The sequence below is a fragment of the Alosa pseudoharengus genome, unplaced genomic scaffold (assembly GCF_046254945.1).
Source record: "Alosa pseudoharengus isolate Yale_2024_CS ecotype anadromous, Long Island Sound unplaced genomic scaffold, YU_APseudo_1.1 YU_APseudo_1.1_scf_3, whole genome shotgun sequence".
NCBI lineage: Eukaryota > Metazoa > Chordata > Actinopteri > Clupeiformes > Clupeidae > Alosa > Alosa pseudoharengus.
Window position 1 is genome coordinate 9,586,092 of NW_027468718.1, and position 23,911 is coordinate 9,610,002.

General features: G+C 39.8%; 1 protein-coding gene across 1 annotated transcript in view; it reads left to right on the forward strand.

Moving 5' to 3' along the window:
* Positions 1-10,053: 10,053 nt before the first annotated feature.
* Positions 10,054-23,911, forward strand: part of LOC143099816 (fibronectin-like) — an 88,630-nt gene continuing 74,772 nt past the window's right edge. The window contains exons 1-2 of the mRNA XM_076262734.1: positions 10,054-10,173; positions 22,384-22,664. Of these exons, the coding sequence (XP_076118849.1) occupies positions 22,432-22,664 (233 nt within the window). The 5' untranslated portion in view covers positions 10,054-10,173; positions 22,384-22,431. The remainder of the gene's footprint in view (positions 10,174-22,383; positions 22,665-23,911) is intronic.

Here is a 23,911-nt window from a genome sequence, read left to right on the forward strand (position 1 = left end):
AAAAGGACTTGGTGGAACATATGACAGCGATGAAAGGCCTTGGTGAGAAGGTGGACCGCATTCAATCAGAAACTAGGGGGCTGAAACGAGATTTTGTTACCGTCAAAACGGATGTGGAACAGCTTCAAGAAAAGCTAGCAGAATTGGATGATCGTGGTAGACGGAACAATGTGAGGCTAGTGAATTTAACAGAGAAGGAGGAGATGCCATCAGATTCCTGCAGGAAATGCTGCCTAAATGGATCCCCTCTCTTGGAACAAAAGTCGTACAGATTGAAAGAGCACATCGAATCTACTCCACCACGGCCAAAAAGCCCAATCGTCCTCAAACCCTCATATTCAAAGTCCTAAACTACCAGGATCGTCAAGCCATTCTACAGGGTGCCAGGCAAGCTAGGAGAGGCAACGCTCCTATCATGGATGAGGGCAGGGAGCTACTGTTCTTCACCGACTACAGCAAGTACACCAGAGATAAGAGGGCAGCAATCAAAAATGTGCGGAAAGACCTGTGGGCGAAAGGGCTATCTACTTTCCTGATTTACCCTGCTACCCTACGAGTTTCCTATCGAGGCCAGGAGCTGTCGTTCGCGACAGCACAAGAAGCGGAGAAGTTCAGCAGTGAGCTACCCAACCGAGCGAACACCAACTCCCCGAGAAGGATGCTAACATTCCCTGCACTGAGCGGGGACGGCAGGGATATGAACGCTAACATGGAGGAAGATGCACCGACTGCCACTGACTGATTTGAGAACTTGGACTGTGTTACTTACTAAACGAGGATGGCTTAAGTTGGACATTGCTACAAGGATTCGTAAGAATATCATAATACATGCATGACATTTCACCCTTTTATGTGGGAGCTTTCAGTTCAGTTTACTAGTTAAAAGGGGCTATTCAAGTTCACGTTACATTGAGGTTTTCTCTTCTTTCTTTATTTTGTTTTGTTTCTTACTCCTTCGCATTTGTATGCACTTTGATAAGCTTGGGGTTTTTTTTGACGATGAATACTATTAGTAAGGGGGCCTATCTTAATGTTACTTTCATTTATGGGGAAAGTGAGCTGAGGATTTTGACTGCGTTATGTGGTTTAGACGGGTCTTTGTGTTGTGGGAGGGATGGGGGGGTGGCGGGGTACGGGGGGGAGATAACCTTAGATACAGGATCAATGACTCAAACTACGTTCTTGTACCGGACACAAAATTAATATCGGATGACAATGGTTAAGTTATCATTATTATGTTGGGAAGTTAATGGTCTTAATACCAAAACAAAGCGTGTGAAATGTTTAGGCTTTAGGCTAATGAATGCAGTGCTTTAGGCTAATGAATGCAGTGCTCAATGTCAAATTAGATTTGCCATAGGTCCTCTAATGTAGTATCTGCTGCACAACATCAGGCATCTAGTGATCTAAATGTATTTTTAACCAATCTCAATCTTTTAGACACATGGCGTTCACGCCACCCAGATGTCAGAGATTACACATTTTTCTCCTCTAGTCACAAAACTTTTTCCAGAATTGACCATGTTTTCCTGTCACATTCTCTTAACCCAGCTGTACATTCATGCTCTATTTTACCAATGACTGATCATAATCCTGTTCAAGTCGAAATTGATGTGGGGATCAAAATTACAAAATCACCAAGGTGGAGATTTACAGTAATACTAGTCTTTTGCAAAACTAAAAGTTTCTCACTAAATTTAAAGCAGGACTACTTGACTTTTTATCCATAAACAGGGACTCTGTTTCTGATCCTATATTTGTTTGGATGGCTACAAAAGGATTTATAAGGAGTTTTTGTATCTCCTTTTCACCTCATTTAAATAAAGTCAGAACCCAGAGAGTAAAAATATTGGAGCAACGATGCAATATACTGGAAGGTCAACTTAAAAAATGCTATAGTCGGTCAGTAGAAAATAGTTTAACAGCAACTAAACATGAATTGAATGATATATTACGAGGAAAAGCAGAATTCCTCATACACAGAGTTAGACAGAAATACTACTTCCATGGCAGTAGGCCTAGCAAACTTCTTGCATTGAAATGAAAACAGTGTGAGAAATATGCATCTATAAATTCTATTAGGTCGCCTGGAAGGGAACTAGTTTTTGATCCGAAAGAAATAAACTAGGGCTGTCAAAATAACTGATTAATTTCGATTAATTAATTTGAGAAAGAATAACTGATTAAAAAAATTAGTGCAGATTAATCGATTCCGTATGACCTTTGACCCCGAGCCATTCTAGTCAGTGAAAAATTAGACTGTAAAATGAAGGAGAGAGAAGAAAACGTGCTGCCTGGATCATTGATTGGAACATTTACTTTTAAAAAACGGCCTGATGGTGTTGATAAAAAATAAAGTGTTGAAAAAAAAGTCCTCTGCAATGAAATGCCTTGTATGTGAAAAAAAAAACTTCTTCCCGAAGCACTTTTGAATTTATTTCCTCAGCATATTAGGTCATATCATAGATTATTATGGCAATTATTTGAACAGTGAAAATAATAATAAAAGAGTTTTTGAACTTTAATGTCACTAATGCGGATTATTCAACGATTCATTTGAATTTAAATTTTTGAATTTGAATTTAAGTCTTTTTACCAGGACTTGTATTCTCCTACTGGAATATTTGAATTGGACAGATGCCATACATTTTTGGATGCCTTAAATATGCCCCGGTTGGAACAAACAGAATCTGAGGAATTGAGTAAACCTATCTCTCTGGAAGAACTCCTTAAAGTTGTGGGAAGTCTGACCAGGGGGAAAACACCTGGACCCGACGGTATCCCTCCAGAGTTGTTACTACAGTTTTGGGACAGCCTAGGCCCAGTATTGTTGGAAGCCATACATGCGGTGGTGGACCAGGGTTATTTTCATGACCATATGAATACCGCACTCATATCTTTGCTACCAAAGAAAGGCAAAGACCAGACTGAATGTGGCAACTATAGGCCTATTTATTTAATAAACTCTGATCTAAAGTTGTACTCAAAAGTACTGGCCTCAAGATTGGATAACTATATGGGGAAGCTTGTGCATTTTGATCAGACAGGGTTTATGAAGGGACGCCTAGCTGCAGATAATGTACGCCGTTTGCTCCATATTATTCATCATTCTCATGAGGCGGATTCCCCATCTGCAGCTCTATCACTAGACGCGGCCAAGGCGTTTGACACAATCGGCTGGGATTATTTATGGTTGGCTATGGATCAATTTGGTTTGGGACCCAAGTTTATTGATATGGTTAAAGTTCTATACAGAAACCCCTCAGCGATAGTATGCACAAATGGCTTACACTCTGATCCATTTTCAATTTATAGAGGAACACGTCAGGGTTCACCTCTTTCTCCTGCCTTATTCCTTCTGTCCATTGAACCGCTAGCACAGTATTTCAGACAATATCAGGTTATTACGCCTATCCAAATCAAAGGGTCGAGGCATGTGATATCTTTATTTGCGGATGATATTATCTTGTACAGTATATGTCAGACTTACAGAAATCCCTCAACGGTTTACTACCTGTATTTGATGAATTTGAGGCTATATCCGGTTATAAAATTAACTGGGACAAGTCTGCAGGGGCGTAGCACCAAATTCTGGGCCCTATGCACAAGTGGTGGCCATGGGCCCCCCCCCAACCAACCAACCAACCACCGGCTGTAAGCATGAAGCATGAGGTTCACAACTAGGCCTACTATCTAATCACACATTGAATTAATCTAACAACTCTTATATGTACTGTATAACAGAAAATAATCTTATTACACAAGACTTCACTGAATTTCTTATGTTTAAAGAATGTTTAAAAGCTAGAACATGAAATGAATGAAAACACTTTTGGCTGAGAGAACAGCTATCTATACAAATTGAACACTTTTGGCTGAGAGAACAGCTATCTATAGCTAACTGAGTGTGATGCGTTTCACAAGTTAGCTTTGCTACTAATTTGACAGCCTTTCCTCATGAACCTATAACATTGAGCCTACTAAGTTAAGCTATTAGCTCATAATAATTTTCGAATTAGTAGGCTATTGAAATGTTGTGGTAGGATATAAATCAGGCATCATGTTATTTCTAATTTTGTGTTAATGCTGTTTTAGCACTGATAATCACGGATTCGCGGTGGTATTGAAGTGTTTTGTAACCTTCAGGAGTTCCTTTCATTTGTGGACTATTGCTTTCACATTGGGCTCACCTTTCTAGGGAAAGAAGGCTGTTAACACTTGTTTTCCCTCATTTCTTTTTTTCTCCCTTTCTTGCCTCTCTTTTCTTTTCTGGGAACCGGATTTAGCTTTCTTAGACTTAGACATCTTCACACCGTGACCGTCTGCATTGCCGCTTCGGCAGAATGAACTTACTTCAAAAATGCGCCTAGCAGGGGAAGGCGGACTGAACCATTTCGTGCAAGGGAGAGGGTGCCTGCCCTCAAACAATGTTGGTTTGGACACAATTTAATACATCAATCAACTGATGCATTTACCAGAAATATTTGCATCTATATTAGTTAATAACATTTATTAAGATCTTTAAATTAAGGAAATTATTTATTATTAAGGAAAATAAAATTTATTTTATTAGGGGCCCTCCCCCCACTTGGGGCCCGGGTAATTTATTCCCACTTGTCCCCCCACTACGACGCCCTTGCAAGTCTGCATTAATGCCACTCAATAACATGGCTAAGAAGGTTGCAATACCCTCTGTGATCCCTGTAAAATCAGAGTTAACTTATTTAGGTATACATGTTAAAACATCACTCTCTGAAATAATAAAGTGTAACTATGAAAAAATACTCAAAGATGTACAGCAGAACTTGGCCACTTGGAGCAAAATGTCAGGTTCCTTACAAACTAGAATATTTATAATAAAAATGAATGTCCTCCCTTCGAATAAATTTTATTAGCATGATGCTTCCACTGCCACCTCCAACTGACTATTGGAAAAGACTAGATGTGCTTTTACGTAAGTTTACATGTATATGGGATGGGAAGCACCCTAGAATACGTTTCTCCACTTTACAACGTGCCAAAGATGATGGGGGACTCTCACTGCCAAATTTCAAATTGTACCATCAAGCTTTCCAATTGCGTCCTTTGAAAGTTTGGTTAGACTCGTCATCACTAACCTCCTGGAGGGAGATTGAAGAAGGCCTGGTGCATCCTATAAGGCTCCAAGATGTATTATTCTCCACTTTGTCTAAAACTAAACATATTGACTTTGACCCTATAATACAGTATACAATTAGAAATTTCAGAGGAATAGAAAAACAGGTCAGATGTGACAGGAAAGCACACACGCACACTTCTCTCTGGAATAATTATGGTCTGACTTCTGGAAAGATGCCTTTTCAATCTCAGTCATGGACTTCTTGTGGTATTCATACGCTGGGTGATATATACAACAGGGATGGACTGATGAGTTTTCAAACCATTTGTCAACTTTTTGATACTCCTAAGTCCTCATTTTTTCTCTATCTCCAGTTGCGGTCAGCACTACGTGCTTATGGGGTACCATGGGACTCAAATGTGCAAACCCACCCTGTTATCTATAAATTACTGATTTCTCCCTGCAGAGGATTTGTCACCTTTTCATATCGATGGCTCTTAGAATCATCATACTCTAACATTTCTATAAAAGCTAAGTGGGAAAGCGATTTAGAGACAGACTCCATAGACTGGGAAGGGGTATGGGATAATGTCTTCAGTGCATCAAAAAACCCTAATCACCAGTTGATTCATTTCAAGTTTTGTCACAGGGCGTACTGGACACCCATAGGTTCCATGCGAAACACACAAACAGCTTATATGCTGTAGTCTATGCAATGAAGATGTTCCAGGTACCTATAAACATATGGTTTGGGATTGTGAAAAGGTTAAGTCTTTTTGGAAAGAGGTAACTTTTATTTTATCTGAATTTAGAATTAGAGATTCCATTACAACCAAGTTTGTTTACTGAATGATGACTCACAGTTTGAATGTACAGAGAAACAGTGAAAAGTGTGGCTTGCAGGCCTAACAGCAGCAAAAAAACTAATTGTTCAGAGGTGGCTCCCCCCACACAAGCTTCCTATTAAAAAATGGCTGTTGTACTTTCAAGATGTTATAATGATGGAACTATCTACTGCCAGAATCCATGGGGCAAGAGTTTCAACAATACAAATGTGGGAAAGAACTGCAGAGGGGGTTGCAGACTTGCTGGCGAATCATGAATAATGAGATGTCTCACATGCTTTGTCTTATTTTTGTATTATTATTTATTTATTATTATTATTTTTTTTTTACTTCTACATTTTGATACTTGATGTCATTATAGCGTTAGGTAAATAACATGCTTTGACTATTGTTAGTTGTAACTTAACTTTTTCTTTTCTTTTATTTCGTTTATGACCTAATGGGTCATGTGATGTGTATCTAAGGTTGGGGTGGGGTGGGTGGGTGTTGATCACTGACTTTGTAATGCTCCTGTTTCCCATCTTGGGATTTTGTTCATAAATAAAAAACAGTGAATCAGAAAAAAAGGTGGGTATTTGGTATTTTATTTGGAAATACATTTTGATGTATTTGTGCCCATCCCTGTCGCATAGTAACACTCAGATTCAACCCTTAGTCTTATAGAGGTTAATTAGGCCTACTTAATAAACCTGACATAAATCCAATCAGCTCCCCATCAAACTGGTGTGGGGGCGTTAACTGACATCAAGCGTCAGAATACAATCTTAATCTATACATATTGTTATCCTAAATAATTTTACATAATAGTCAAACATATTACAGAAATTCATAGATCAAATGGATTAACAAACATCATTAAAACATCAGTGTGAACATCATAAATAACATTATTTGCAAAATAATGATACGTAACATAGCAAGGCTTTTTGCACACCTCTTTTGTCGGGCAGGAGCGTTTGGATATGGTTATGGTTATGGGATTTGGCAGACGCTTTTGTCCAAAGCATCACACAAATACAAAAACAACATAATATTTAAAATTTTAACAGGGAACAGATTATGTTGGTCAAACTATAATAAGGAGAATAGCAATAATAACAAAAATGTCAATTCAATCAATAGCCTAATAAAAAGCAATGAAAATGAGGGGGAAAAGCAATAATAAACAATAATGTCCATTCAATCAATAATATAAAAACAATGACATGGTAAGACTACATTGAGGAGAATATCAATAATTAACAATAATGTCAAATTAATCAACATCCTAATGGAAATAAAAAAAAATATTATACAAACCATAACACATAAGAAGCGCTTTAAGAACTAAGTGCCTGTTGAACAGGAATGTCTTTAGACCCCTCTTAAACGACCCAAAACTACCACAGGAACGGAGAGCACTGGGCAACTCATTCCACCAACATGGAACCACTGAGGAAGAGTGTCTTGAATTACACCTAGTTCTTACGACTGGTCGACACAACAGTCACTCATCAGAAGACCGCAGTGGGCGGTTGGGAATATTCGTCTTGTTATTGAATTAAAATAACTAGGAGCAGATCCAGTCAGTGTCCTATAGGCCAAAGTGAGAGATTTAAATTTAATTCTAGCTACTATAGGGAGCCAATGGAGAGTAACTAGGAGAGGAGTTACATGTGTCCTCTTTGGCTGATTTAAGACTAGGCGTGCTCCAGCATTCTGAATCAGCTGTAATGATTTTATTACACAAGCGGGTAAGCCAGGTAATAGTGAATTACAATAGTCCAGCTTGGAGATGACCATGGTCTGAACAAGAAGTTGTATGGAATCTTGTGTCAGATAAGGTCTGATCTTCCTAATGTTGTAAAGCAGGGGTCGGCAATTACGTTTGGACCCGGGCCAATTTTTTTTCAGACAATGGCATCGCGGGCCATAGCTTTTGTAATGGGGGGGGGGGGGGGGGGGGGTTATAGGCCTACTATTTAAATTATTAATTATTATATTATATTAAAATAAACATCATCTAACTTTTAAAATGCATTTAATTTAATTCCATTAAAAACGTTTATTTGCTTATGTGCGCTGTTTTTATGCCGCCTGCTGCATCTCCTGTCGTCTCTCATGAAACAGGCGACTTGCCTAGCAACTTGCCGTAACTAATGTGTAGGCTACAAATATTATTCTTTTGGATGACGTGTAAATGATTAGCTGAACATTGCTATATGCTAGTTATCGATGCAAAATGTCGTTGTCAAAAGCCTTGAAAAGAAAAATTGATTCAGAATGCAGGACCTACAAAGAAGAATGGAAGCAGAGGTATGTGTTGAGCCTGCCTGCATTTCTTAATGCCAAGCCTATTAATTTAACGTAACATAGGCTATTTTTGACCTTGCCCACTGGAAGAGGGAGACAGGACACTGTTGTTGTTTTTTTGCACAAGATTACGCGCACTCGCGTGCCAATACCGTTCCGACCTGTGCGTCATGGATAACTGCAAGGATGTTCCACCTGTTTTGTCACTTTAGTAGGACTATCATCTATACCTCAATAAATGTTTTGAAATTGATGGGATTGCTGTAGGCCTTTTTTTCTTTTTAAAAACATGTGGTTAAAAAAAAAATTCATTCAACAGCAAATTAACGTCATCTCGCGGGCCAGATAGAATAGATGGCGGGCCAAAATTGGCCCGCGGGCCACTATTTGCCGACCCCTGTTGTAAAGCATAAACCGACATGATTTTGCAATAGAAGTTACATGCTCAGAGAAGTTAAGGATATGACCAAAGGTCACAGATCAGTAACTTAGAAAGAATCCTGCACACTGACCATTCCACAAGCAATTATCTATTAGAAATGACAACGTTTTGGGATTTAGGAATTAAAGGAATTTACCTAATGAAGGTCTAAGACCGAAACATTGTAATTTCTAATAAATAGTTGCTCGCGGAATGGTCAGTGTGCGGGATTCTTTCTCAGTTCCTGAAAATAATGATACGTGAAAGACTTGCCAAGATATGAGCTCACTTCCTGTTTGGCAGCTTTGCCAAAGGAAAACGATTTTGGAGTTAAAAATGGCAAGAAAACTGTGTCCGCCCTACCCTCCTTTTGGTCATTCCAGCGGAGGGGGCGACGGATCAAAACGAAAAACAATATTTCCTCGTCATCCTTGTGGGGCTACATGCCCAATAAGTTTCGTGCACCCCGGTCTTTCAGTGTCCTGGGAATCGTTGACACAAAATTACAAAAGAAAAGAAAAAAAATCCGGAAGAAAAAAATCTCTGTGCGGCGGTCATAATAACAATACATAGAAACACAATGGGGTCCTGCACCTTCTGTGCTAGGCTCCCAACTATCATACAGATTTGTTAAAAAACAACACAAATTGGTTTCTTAGAGCGAATGTAATAACCACCTCCATTCTCCTGCACCATCTCCTCTATGGTGTTGAACAGCTTTGCTAACTGAGTTCTGTTGCTACTCTCCCCCTCTTCCTGATGTCTCCAGTGTTCATTATCTATGACATGACATCGACCATGGCATTTCTGTACAAAGTCTTCTAATGTAGTTATTTTACTTCCAGTGCTCTGATTGTTCCTTGTCCTTTCCACAAACGTATTAATATCAATATCATTCAGGTCATTACCATGTGTGAAAAGAAACACTGCATATTTGAAGATTCCATCTCCAAATATTTGTTTAATCTTTTTATGATCTGTTCCTCATGAGAGCAACACGTTAGAGATGGTATCTCTATCTCATATAAAAAAAAGACACACTGGAGATTTATGTGGCATCGAAATGAGGCACCGACATCCACGTTGTTATTCGATGTTGTTATTATCGTTTGCTGCCATATTAGAACCGGGTTTCAGTGCCCAACCTTAAACAATGTCATACAGGGTAATCATTTGAGGAATGTTGCTGGACAACCACATAACCAGTCCAATGGGATCGTCATGACATGATCATTTGTCTATTGTTGTCGACTAAAGTTCCCCAGTAAATCTGTTGCCTAACATCAGTGGGAATGTGCCAGAGCAACAATATTTAAGAACGTTTCCCAGCCATTTGTGTATTGTATTTGTATTTGTGGAGCGTACAATAGCTTTAGAAGACTTGTGTAGCCAGTTCCTTTGATTATAGCGGAAGCTAAAACTCAGAATCCTGGACTGGAACCATACTGTCCGTGTCTACTCCGCTCTGCTCCAAAGTAGAGCGAAGAGCCAGTCTGCCTCTGTCACCTTCCAAACAAGTGAGTTTATTTTATGTTTTACAAGTTTTATACTTTTATGTATGAAGTAGGATAAAAAAGTTATAGGGGATGTAGCCTACTTGTAAAGGACAAAAAACAGAATATCATTTAAATTGAGCCACTATATTCTTTAAAGTTAAGTTATACTTTATTGTCCAGTAGGAAAATTGTCCTTTGCATTTTACCAATCTGGGGGTAGTGTACACACATACTTGGAGCTGTGAGCTCACTAGGAGCACAGTCAGCACACACACACTAGGATCACACATACACACCCGATCCGGCACCCAGGGAACAGTTGAGGGTTACTTGGGTGGAGTGATTTGCAGGCAGCACCTGAAAAGCTCTGGTCTTACTTCTGCAAATCCCAAGTAGCAGTGCTTTGCCTGAATGAGAACATAGTTCCAAGTATGTTTAAGCTTAGAAAATGGCTGTCTCATTTGCCATTGTTATTTGTACACATTGTAACTAGAAATCTCAGCATGTAAATAGGAACATGCTGGAGTGCTTTGGGAGCTGTAGGCTACACTGAGGCAATGTTCTAAAGTAGGCTAGCGGTAGGTGCATCAGACTGAGTTACTGCATACAGTACACATACAGTATAGACGAGAAGGGTATGCATCAATTTATCTAACTTGGAGACACCGTGAATAAGCTAATGTCCCAAAATGTTGCAGTGTTCCTTTAAGTTTTAAAGTAATTCCCCTAAAGCCTTTGAATATGACAAATAGCACCCCCTCTTGATCACCTTTTACTGTTTTTTTAAACAGATTTACAGTTTTTTTCTGAATGCTTACAGTTTTTTCTGAATGCTTAAACACATTTTTTGTAACTATGGCTTTTTTTGCAAAACTCTACACACAAATGGCAAAACCACTCACTGAGTTCACAAAACTAAAAGCACAAACACTGCTTTGCACTCAGTTTGCAATTTTGTAACACACACTTTGCACAACTGTAGGCACAATGGCTATTATTTACACTATTTTGCCAACTCTCTGGCACACTTTCTCATGTGAAAACTGTTTTAGATAATTAGTTCACTTTGCAATCAGCCTAAGCACTATAAATAAGCCACAGGTAATGTACAATGGGTACAATGGAGTGAGCAGGAAGAGTGAGAAGAGAAGCCCTTTTAGCCCTTTTACAGACAAAAAAACAGTCTACATGTGGGGATATTGTCATGTCAGGCCTGGATACGTCATTCCAGAACATATTTTTCCTGGTGCCTTGGTCTAGGACATTGCATGTGATGTAGACAGAATTTTGAGAGAGATGACCCGATGTAGACTGATTTGTTTTGTCTCAGTGAAATGCTATTTTGTGTTTTGACTTTGAAAAACACACTTGTGTTTGTTTTGATGTGTGTAAATAAACACTACAGTAATACTTGAAGTTTGGATCCCTGTATGTTTACAGAACTATGACAAAAGTATGACCTCAAACTGACATAGTCTACCTTGTGCACAGAGACCATCAGACCATCAGTGTGTTGGTGGCACATTGTGTGCTTACTATTGTGATGGCTTGTGTTATATGACTGTTAGATACGAAAAACACCATTTGTACGAAGGTGTGAAGAGTTAAGCAAGGTGTGTTAGCTTTTGCAAGAGAACTACAATGTTTTGCTGATTGGGTGAGAGGTTTTGCCATTTGTGTGTAGAGTTTTGCAAAAACAGCCATAGTTACAAAAAATGTGCTTAAGCAATCAGAAAAAACTGTAAGTAAGAAACATACTGCACTGTAGTCTTCAGTGATCCGAAAATAAATTTTTCGTCTTGCGATATGGATTTAGAGTTGTCAGGAGAAATGTGCTTTTGGCTGCAGCCAGCTAAAATCATAGGCTACCTCACCTCACTCAAAGTAAACTACACATCGAGTTACACAATAATGTTATGGACCTTCATATGGGCTTGTAGCCTAGAAATCTAGATGCACCCTAGCGGCTAGTCTAGCAACTCTCCGTTGGCTTGTGAGCTCAAAAGATTAAACTTCTATCAGGCCAATCAAATCGAGTCGTTAGGCGGGCTTAACATTATGGTTGATGGCAGAGTTGCAACAGTTTGGCTTGAATTCCCTGCTACTTGAAAACAAAGAAGATGGATGTTGCTGTTGGCGAACAGTGTGACACTTTTTTTAAGTTGGCAAAAGTTTGAGCCAACTAGCTCCGCTGGTGGGAAAACGCATGGGACTAGCGCTGTCCTATTGCGTGCAGAGGGAATTTGAAAGACAACCGATTATCCCGCCCCTCGGACTGAGCACTGCGAACGGTGAGTGCCCAGACCCTACATTTTAATGTGGGTCTGGCTCGTCAGGCTAATTGGCTTGCATATCCAGAAGAAACATAATTTACAGTTGATTAGCTGTATGCTACTAAGTATAGGTGTGCTCTTTTGATCACGTGTTTGGTCTCTGCAATTATCCCAATCCATGAATTAGTGAAACACGCTCAGCACAAAGTGAGTTGAAGCACACACTAATCCAGGCGCAGTGAGCTGCCTGCCGCAACAGGCACTCGACACTTCAGCCGTTCCTACTGGTCGGGGTTCGAACCGGCAACCCTCCGGTTACTAGTCCGAAGTGCTAACCAATAGGCCACGGCTGCCCCCTACTGCCAGATAGGTTTAGTTTTTCCTTGTAAATAACACCTCCATACCTCCATAATTTGGCCACAGATCTACAAACAATAACTAAGGGTTCCTGTGCAATTTCTCTGATATGAAACATTGCAGTGGAGGTGATCAACGAGATCTGGAAAGGCAAACCTTTTTTTTCTTCAAAATTTCTTCACAAATTATGAAGAAACATAACATGGTTCAGTGCTTTTCTCACTGGTTGCATTCACAAAGAACATTTTCTTTAAAGGTGCCCTGGGGCATCCGTGGCCCGCTGGTTAGCACTCCGGACCTGTAACCGGAGGGTTGCTGGTTTGAGACCCGACCAGTGGGGACGGCTGTAGTGCCCTTGAGCAAGGCACCTAACCCCTCACTGCTCCCCGAGCGCTGCTGTTGTTGCAGGCAGCTCACTACGCCGGGCTGAGTGTGTTTCACTAATTCACGGATTGGGATAAATGCAGAGACCAAATTTCCCTTACGGGATAAGTATATATACTTATACTTACACTTACATACTATGCAAGATGTTCACCTTAATATTGAAATTTATTGTGAAGAGGATAACCCCTTGAGATGAGACATCTCATTTTCGAGGGGGTGCTCAGGACATAAGACAAAGACAATACAGCACATGTACACAAGACACAAGGGACACAAGACAAAGACACTACAGCACATGTACATTCACACCCTCTAAAGCTCTCCCTCATCACACCTCGCCCACCACAGTGAAAACCAGACCCTGTATTAAACATGATACAGGCATGACAACATTTAGCCCATACACATATGTATATACAAACCAGTAAATACATATTACACACATGATATAGTCCTATATACGCACACCTACACCCATAGTCACATATAAACACATAAGTAGGCCTAAAAATTAAGGACAAAATGTATCCCACATGGTAACATAAAAAAGAAAAGACCAGTCACACATGAGGAAAACATTTATAGGAACAGTTTACTTGCATGTAATTAAAGAGCAATGTTTTAAAGGAATGCAAAGAAGTGGCAGATCTTAGAGACCCAGGTAGGCTATTCCAGTCTGAGGGGGCTTTAAATTTAAAGGTAGGCCTACGTCTACCACTCTCTTTAGAGATGTTTGGCACAGTGAGGGAGGGATATTCAGTGTGTCTCAGTCTATAGCTGGGTCTATATGGAATTAAATATTCCTTCAGGTAAGAAGAATATAACCTTTACAAAGCCAATTTGATGGTAAACGAACTTGCAGTAGGGAAATCGTTCAGCATAGCCACACAGCAGACATGGGGGACTCGACTTTTTTTAGGACTTGAGACTTGCTTGATCAACATGTATAAAAGACTTGACTTGACTTTGACTTGCTATTCATGACTTGAGACTTGACTTAGACTTGAGACAAATAACTTGAAATTACTTGACTTTTTATTTTTTCATAGATATTAAGGAGTTAACTTTACGATTTTAGAAAATCTGCTTATGGCGGCCTTACATTGTACGATTTTGGTCTGTTTTCACAGTCGGCGACTAAATTTAAAGTCGGACAGAAATCATGGGAGTTGTAGGCTACTGGAATCGCGGCGCGCTCCCATCAACTAGATCGTTAAGTGTAGGGTGCCAATCTTAGCGGTTTTAAGTCAATCTGAGTCAGTCCTTTTCTAGTTTTGCCGTTACGACAATATCAATATTATCGCAAGTCTTTCTAGTCGTGGCTCATGCAAATAGTAACGTGAACTATAAAAAACAATAGTGACCTCTCTCCAACACCAAACAGGAAGGGGCAAAGTAGGCGACAGCTGTAGCCTATAATTATTTGTTATTCTTATACTATTTGTCATTTCTTATATTTAGTCGGCTCTTCCACGTGACGGTCAGAAAAACTCTATATCGGTTAAGGATGTCACGCATGAAACAATGCTGCAGAAACACGAAAATACTACTTTGAGTTTAGTAGGCTATAATTTTCAGTTCCTGTTTATCTATTGCACGATGGGTAATAATTTAAAGGAATCTAGTTGCAGTCTTGTAAATAGTGACCCTGCAAGATCCCTAGTCATTGCAAAATCATAGTCTGTGACTCTTAAAACTCTACTACTTGTCTTTAGATGTGAGAGGGTCTGAGACTGTAGTCTTTCAAAAATCTTTTCCAAATCTTTGCAAATCTTTCCAAAGTCTGTCAGTGTAAGGAGGGCTTTAGGTGCTGTTGCATGCGTCACGCGTGCCAGATCAAATGAGACAGACTGAGGTAGGCTAACTTGCAAATATGGAAGGCTTTACGTTTATACCAAAACATAGTAATGTTTGGCTTCACAGATGATGTATCTGACAACTCAAAGGAGAAATGAACAGCAGTCTGCAAGTCTGAAGTACTTTTGGTGGGACCAAAACTAAAGCGAGATATTGTTCTTAGTAATCTGGGGAACTTGGCACACCAGGTCAAACCAAAGGTAACAAGCCTCGGTGTCATCTTAGATGCAGAGTTAAGTTTTAAGCCCCATATCAGTAAAATTACTCAAACAGCCTATTTCCACTTGAGAAACATTGCCAAAGTGCGGCCCTTTTTAACTCAACAAGATGCAGAAAAACTAATTCACGCCTTTATCACTAGCAGGTTAGACTACTGCAATGCACTTTTCACTGGTTTTCCCAAAAAACATCTAAAGAAATTGGCACTCATACAGAACTCTGCGGCTAGACTTTTAACTAAGACTAAGAAGAGAGAACACATCACCCCTGTGTTGGCTGAACTGCACTGGCTCCCTATTTCCTATAGAATTGATTTTAAGGTTATGTTAATTACTTACAAAGCTCTGAATGGCACAGCACCTTCATATATCTCTGAGCTTTTAATATCTTATCAACCACAAAGGAAACTTAGATCATCCAATTCTAATCTTTTAATCGTACCCAAAGTGCTCCACAAACAAAGTGGAGAAGCTGCTTTTATCCATTATGCCCCCAAACTATGGAACACCCTGCCTCTGTACATCAAGCAGGCGAGTTCAGTAAATATTTTTAAAAAAGATCTGAAAACATACCTGTACAGGAAAGCTTTTAGTTAACTCGTCTTATCCTGTAGACTACTTTTTCAGATTATTCTACATCTGCTGCTATTGGAGGGCGCAGCCAGCCAGAAGCAGATGGGCTCCCCCTACTAAGTCAGGTTCTGCTCAAGGTTTCTTCCTGGAATATGGGAGTTTTTCCTTGCCACAGTTGCCATATGGCGTGCTTGTGGGGGGTAAGAGGGTTACCAGTCATAAGGCTGCCAGTCTTATGACATGTCATTTTCTATATTTTTGATATGTTGCTGAGTGGATCATAAACGGCCCCAGCAATGAAGAAATGTGATTGATAATGACTGACTGACTATTATTTTGTTACATGCTTCAAATGTAAAGCACTTTGAGCTGCATTCTGTGTATGAAAGGTGCTATACAAATAAAGCTTATTATTAAAGCTTATTATAAGTCAAGTGCGCAAATTAGCGACATAACCACCACCACGTTGATTTTCATTTGTCAGAATTCGTGTTAGAAACCTAATGTCAAATTTGAGGCATGTTCAGAGGTGGCTTTGAATCTATTATGCTTTTTAGTTAACGACATATTAGGTTAAATGTGTGAAATGGCAAAGTGAAACATTTTCTTGTCGAAGTTTAATCTTGATATGCTAGCGAAAATGTTGCCAATGTAACCTAATACAACCTAATACAAACTGTGGTTGTACACATTCTGTGGTTTTGGAATTTACACGTTCGGTGGTTGTACCGCTGCATTAAAAATAAATGTCCCCACGTTAAGTAGCTGGTCCAGCCAGTCAACAGAAAAGCTTGATGCTGAACCCTCGAGCAGTTTAAAGCTCTCCCTGCTGCTCAATACGCTCCAATATGTGTGAGCCGAGCAGTAGGCCTACTAAATTAATTCATGATTTTCTCTCACTTAGGTCGTTATATAACATAAACAACCCGCCATAGACTTCTGACCAGAGGGGTATTTCACAAAACCTAGATAAGGGATTAAGCTGGGATTTTTAGGTTATCCTGGATGAATGTAGCCTTGACTTGGTTTCACAAAAGAGATGGCACATAAGTTACCATGGGGATTTATTCTCTGCACCTAGCTGGTCCCGACCAGGCTAACAGCCAAGCTAAGTTAATTCTTATGGTAGTTATGTCGTCTTATTGGTTCAGCTAGCTGTCATTTACATCAGACCTCCGTGCTAATTTTTAAGGAGCTTTATTCCATTTATAAACTATTTGCTAAATGTATTTGCTCGCAAAACAAAACAGATCGTCTGCCTATATGGTTATTATTTTAATTGATAGCCTTATAATTATTAACATAGCCCTAGGTACTCAATTGCTTATGTTATTGATAGACGTTTGATGAATAGCCTACTGTAGTTGATTGGAAGTGGAGGGGCAAGTTCTCGAAGGTATTTTCAACTATAATATTAAGGTACTATGTGCATCTTTGCAGTGGCAAGCGCTTTCTTAATGACGTTGCGTGCCGAGACAAGGAAACACTCACACTTGGGTGCATACGTAAATTTGCATTCAGTTGGTCTACCACGCCTACTCCTGCTGTTTTACAGAAATAGCCATGATTCCCCATTCCAAAAAGGACAACTTTACTTCACTGTTAGTCTATATCAAAAGCGGTGGTTCACTTTCTGTGAATGACGCTATTTTTCGCATCTTTTTTATTCCAACCGTGGGCACTTTGGAGCAGAAACGAGAACGCGCACACATCCTGAATTATTTACACCTGGCTTGACATAGTCGCTCCTACTCATCCTGGATTGGCATTAGTGAAACGAGTTGAGCTAGGATGACCAGACAACGCTATGTCAAACCTCGCTTTATCACTTATCTTGGATGTCTTAATTCTGCCTTTGTGAAATACCCCTCAGGTGTACAATAGCGATTTTTAGACAATGCGCTAAGCCACTCCCTAAGTTGTTAATTGCCACACCCCTGGGCGCATTGTTTAAAAATTAAACGTGCAAAATAAGGAATTAAACTTAACGCCGGGTGGAAAACGAGTTTTACGCCATGCGCCAGTGTGCAAAATACAGCCCTCTGTCTCAGTGTTCTATTGACTGGTTGCAGTTCACTATCTGGCCACAGCACAGTTTAACATTCTTTTAGATAAGGGGATAGGGGGGACGCTGTTGAGCTTCTGTCAGCGCAGATCGTGAGGAGGGCTGAAGAGAAGTTATAATCTGAATTGTCCAATTTTCATTGTTCAATCAAATCTATTTTGTAATTTGCACTTTTAAGCGTGATGATAGCAGGCGAGATGCTAATGGTCTAATCTGATTCAATGATCTATGCTACTGTAGGCTGGGGCTAAAGTGGTATCACCAGACTCAGAGAAACGCTGAATGAACTGGAGAAAGGTAAAACTCAACAGCTGTTTAACTCGAGGGGAGGTGGACAATGAGCTTATTTCCCCAAATGGTGTCGTATCCCTTTAATATTTTGCTTATTACTTATGTGTATTCATATTGTATGAATATTTATTGTACTATTCCTTAATATGTGTTGAGCTTCAAATTTATGGAAACACATTGTGTTGCATAAAATGGCAAGATGGCCGACAAAAATTGACCTGACTTCCTGTTTGGTGGCATTGCAGCCACCTTTTTTTCTTTCACTCACACATTTGTGTGGAATCACACACGTATACCCCCCCACACACACAGTATGCACACACCTTCACACACACACACACACACACACACACACACACACACACACACACACACACACACATCACAAATGTGTTTGTCCTGGTAAAATCTCTATTTTATCGCACTTTCACACCTGGCTCTTTGAATCGGAATATGTAGTGTTTTCCCCAAAGATCGGTTCGATTGGAGGAGGTGGTCTCGGGTCGTTTCCAATCAAACTCTAGAGTGGTTTGTTTGCAGTGAGAAAACAAACGGCCCAGTGTACTGTGGAACAACTTGCTCGTACTTACATTTTTGTATGCCCATACATTAGGACACACGCACACACACACACACACACACACACACGCACATGGAGCTCTTATAATAAGTTAAATGTGGGGTGAAGTGTTAGGCGACTTGGATAGTGATAGTGTCTTCAACAGTGAAATGTGACCAATCAGGGAACAATTAAATCACACGTGGGGTTGTTTGTAGACAAAAGTTTCATCTCACGTGGGTTTGTTATATAATTTGTTCCGATTTAAATCTGCCATGTGAACACAAAGAATTCCAGGCACAATGGAAAAAAACAGTATGGATTCAGCCTGTGATTCGAAACAAAATAGGTAGGAAAGTGCCCCTAAATGGCTCTAAAGGACCGAACACACCAAGAACGATAACCAGGGATGGGCAAAAATACATCAGGATATTTCAAAATAAAATACCTAATACCCTCATTTTAAATGTATCAAAATAAACAAAATACAGTAACCATATTATGTATTATAATAAAATACTGTATTTTTGTATTTGGAAAATACTCAAAATACTTTTTTCAAGGGAGCATGGAAGCACTTTGCAAATCAGCTTTTTTAAAATCCCAAACATTTAGCCTATTAAAACTATTTCACTAGTTCACATTCCGTAATAATAGCATAATAGAAAAGCATGTTTGGTGAAGTCTCTGGCCAGGGTCCTGAAGTGATTTGCGGGATCGTGCAGGAGTCAACTGCGCAGGCAGGAGTCGTGCAGGATTCCACAATACACCCCCTTATTCTTGAACTATGGAAGTTGGGAGGCGTAAGGGGAGGTGGTGGGTTGCAAGCGGAGTGACGACAATGCTGCAACTTCGGCAGATAGAGGCAGACTGCGAATAAATAATCTGTCTGATTGAAGGAGGAGTGGCAAATTCCGTCATGCTCCTCCCGAACTTCCGTTTGTTACAAACGCCATATAGTAAAAAAACAATGTATACAATTTGGCTCCTGTGATACCAAATAGTATACCGTATGCATGTTCATGTAATATGATTAGAATTTAGAATCATTCAAGAATTTCCATTTCCATTTATCCAAAATGTAAATGTAAAGTTTATCCAAAGCGACTGACAGAGCTTTCAATTAACCACATTATAATCAATAGGCCAAAATCAGAATTGTGTATCTGTGCCGCGAGGTTCCTAATTCAAGTCCAGTGCAGAACTGAATAAGATAATCATAAGGCTATGTATCTTGAAGTTCCAGTATGTGAGAAACTCCAACCCCAAGTATGTAGCTAATAAGGAAATAGAATTGTTATTTAGACAAGGTGAACTTCTCCCCACTGTGGAATGCAGAAAGGGATGCTACAAGGAGGGGAATTCAAACACACTCAACACCTTACCATCTATTGATGTCATTGTGGTTCATTGAGAATGTGTTTATGTGTGTATGTGAACGTGTGTGTGTGTGTGTGTGTGTGTGTGTGTGTGTATGTGAAGGTGATTGTGTGTGTGTGTGAATGTGTGTGTTTGAGAGTAGGCTTTGTGTGTGTGTGTGTGTACTGTATGTACAAGTAAATTTGTGCAAGTGCGGTGTGTGTGTGTTTGAGTGTGTGTGTGTGTGTTTGTGTGAATGTGTGTGCAGCATATATGTGTGTGTGTGTGTGGGGGGGGGGGTATATGTCTGTGATTCCACACACTGTAGAACTACACAACTGTACGTGTGAGTGAAAGTAAAACTGGAGTTGGATGATTGCAATGTCGTCAAAGAGGAAGATCATCTCAACAACACTTTCATGTATCAAAACCAAGCTTGGTATGTGGACTGGTGGATTCATTGTGAAGACGCACATACCATTTGGTACCCTTTGACCTCTAGGGAGCACTGCATTCGGCAAAGGCCTTTTGGCTTTTTGGATGTTGTGTTAATGCATGTAGCCTAACTTTTGACTTGTATGCCCGATTTTCAAAAATGAGGTACTATTGGAATCCTTGGATCCTCTCCTGTCTGTTACCATTGGTGAAATTGAGCCAGGACATCTATTTCTAGGGTCAATTTTTGGAAAGAGGGGGAGTGAGGGTGTGTTTAAGTGTGTGTACAGAATATGTACAGAAGCACATATACAGTCTATCTGATCAATACGTTTGTGCCTGGACTCAATTTTATACACTGACCACTTTGTTTTAAAAATTATCAAAATTTGTTTTGTGTGTTCAGATGCCCTGTGTTAACAAAGTCAAGGAGCCTCATAGTCAGAATAAGTTAACAATATTTTTGAGAGAAAAGAATTGTCAATCGGTCACATTTGACCGCGAACACAACAGGAGGGCTAGCAGCGTGAATAAAATTGCGTGCAAGGCAGCATTGGGAAACCCAGGCTAGCTCTCAGCTGTCCTACTATGAACAATGTATCAATTTGTCCCATGTTGTGCTTTATATTAATTAGATAGATAGATAGATAGATAGATACTTTATTGATCCCCAGGGGAAATTCAAGGTCTCAGCAGCATACATACAACACAAACACATTCTTTAACAGCAGAAAGACTAATACTTTGCAAATCAGCTTTTTTAAAATCCCAAACATTTAGCCTATTAAAACTATTTCACTAGTTCATATTACGTAATTTGCAAACAGATATAATAGCATAATAGAAAAGCATGTTTGGTGAAGTCTCTGGCCAGGGTCCTGAAGTGATTTGCGGGATCGTGCAGGAGTCAACTCAAATTATTGATTCATATTAATGCAAATAACTTTTTTCCAAGACAAAATTGCTCCATATGCTTTTCTTCAAAGATTTAGCTTTTGATACACCGTATTTCTACTACTTAAAACAGCCATATGGATGTTCAATATTATTAAAAGTACTGTAAACAGTGCAAAGACAAGCACAGTAAAGAGTAGTGTTAGTGGGGGAAAATTTGGCCACCTCTGCCTTTTAATGCCATTGTTTGTAGGCCTACTCAACAATGGATATCGCTTGCTAGCTAACTCCACCTACGTGTTTACAAGGTTTAGTGATCCTACCTGATAGTTACTTAGTGCTATTGCAGGTACAACTCCACAAGATGCAACCCCACTCAGGCTATGGCAGAACCCAAAGAAAAGGGAGGGTGCGGAGACATAGCAGGATTGCAGGAGGCCGCAGACCAAATGGCAAAATAGACAGTGACTTCTCACTTCAAACATCAAACTGAGCTGCTATTTTAATGTATTTACGCATATTTATTCCTTTTTTATCATGATATTTTCTTTTTTCCCATTTCATCTTTTTATACTCCACTTATTATGTCTGAGATGTTGTCTGTATGTTTATCTGTCTTGTATGTCTGGTGAGCCAAAGGAAAATTTCCACCTCGGTGAACATTAGATTTAACACATACAGAAACAGAGGCACATACATTACAAAAGTCCCCCCCCTTTTTTTGTCAGCTAATCTCCTATTTTTCCATTGTATCAGGAATGGAAAGTTGTGGGAAATGCCTTACAACTTTAATGTCAGCTACAAGCTGAGTCAGGGTGATTTATGCCTGAAAATGTGTGTTCTAGTTGGTGCCACCCTTCCCCACTGTTTTGTGCCAGGTTATAAAAAGTTGTATACCATTATGTGGCATCTGCAAATAAACTACAGTAAATATTATAAAATCTTAAATATTTTTTTTCACAGCAGAACTCTCTGTCTTGCCATGCCTTCACCATAAGTCACCCTAACCGGATGGACGTTGGTGTCAGTATGGCAGAGAGGCATCTTCATTGTGAGGATCAAGATGAAGTAGCTTTGGCCAAAGAGAGAAACTTAAAACAGGTGAAACTAGAGAATCCCACCACAAGACTCCAAGAAGATTTAGAGAGTGGGGAAAACAAGTCTGAAATGGGACTCCCTATAGACAATAATGGGGAAGTTCCTTCTACAGATGATAATCTAGGTGAAAGAGGCTCTGAAGAAAGGTGAGTGAAATATAGTCAACATTCGTCATAGAATGTGATCCCAACAGTGACAGAGTTTTTGTACATTAGTTTAAAGCAGACATGTGGACTCGAGTCACATGACTTGGACTCGAGTCATGATTTTAATGACTTCAGACTCGACTTGATAAAATTCAGCATGACTTGCGACTCGACTTGGACTTGAATACTATTCACTCGAGACTTGACTCGGACTTTGCCTCTTTGACTTGTAATAACTTGACATGTCTCGAGAAAAAAAAATATTTCCTGATCGTGGACCAGTCACCCCAGAGATGCTTTCACTTCCGCGACAAAAAAAAACAAAACAAATAGCGGAGACAAGCGGGCAGAGCACAGTGATCTCCTTTTAATTATAACAAATGTATAAAAGGAAATCATGAATGCAACTAAGGCGAGGTTAGAGGATATTGCAGATTTATCTGTTTCTCACTACTGTTATAAACTGTGAGAGCCAGGGACGTCGTTAGGCCTATTTTTGGAGGGCTGAAGCCACCCTAAGATGATCAAAAGCCCCCCTAAAAATATGTAAAAAAATGCACATCCATTTTCCCCTGTTGAATTGCTCACAGAGTAGCCTATATCCTATCTCACATAAATCAGATGTCACATGAAAGCGCAACCGGATCTTTCCAATGATATTAGCGGCTAGGTGCTGTGATAAACGGTTCGCGAGAAAATTAACGTTGGACATGCATCGAATTTAGTCATATTTCCATTCTGCACAATGCGCTTCGTCCATCTCCACCCATTACTTGATGGCATATCTCACGAACGCTTCACAACACAGGGCAAACCATCCGAATGAACAGCAGACCTTACCAGACACGACGATATTAAAGGAACACGCCACCCAATGTCAGTAGTAATATATGTTCTTACCTTAACTTTCACGAGTTGAGTCATACCTCTCCCGTGTCGGTACGTGCACTCAAACGCTCTGGTGCGCGGCTGGACTGTGTTAGCATGTTGCTATGCTAGCGGGCTTTGCCGTAACTAAGCGTAGAAGTAATAAAAAACATCCACGTTTTCCCGACTTAAATACAGTTGCACGAGTAGTTGATAGAAATGCTACGGCCACGCAACATGAAACGTGGCGATTTTCCAAGCGAATAAACAGGAGAACTACAATGTGTGGCGCAATAGCACTTGGGAGTACTTCGACCTAGCGTAGTAGTATTGTTAACACCAGTGTTGGGCAAGTTACTTCAAAATCGTAATGTACTATG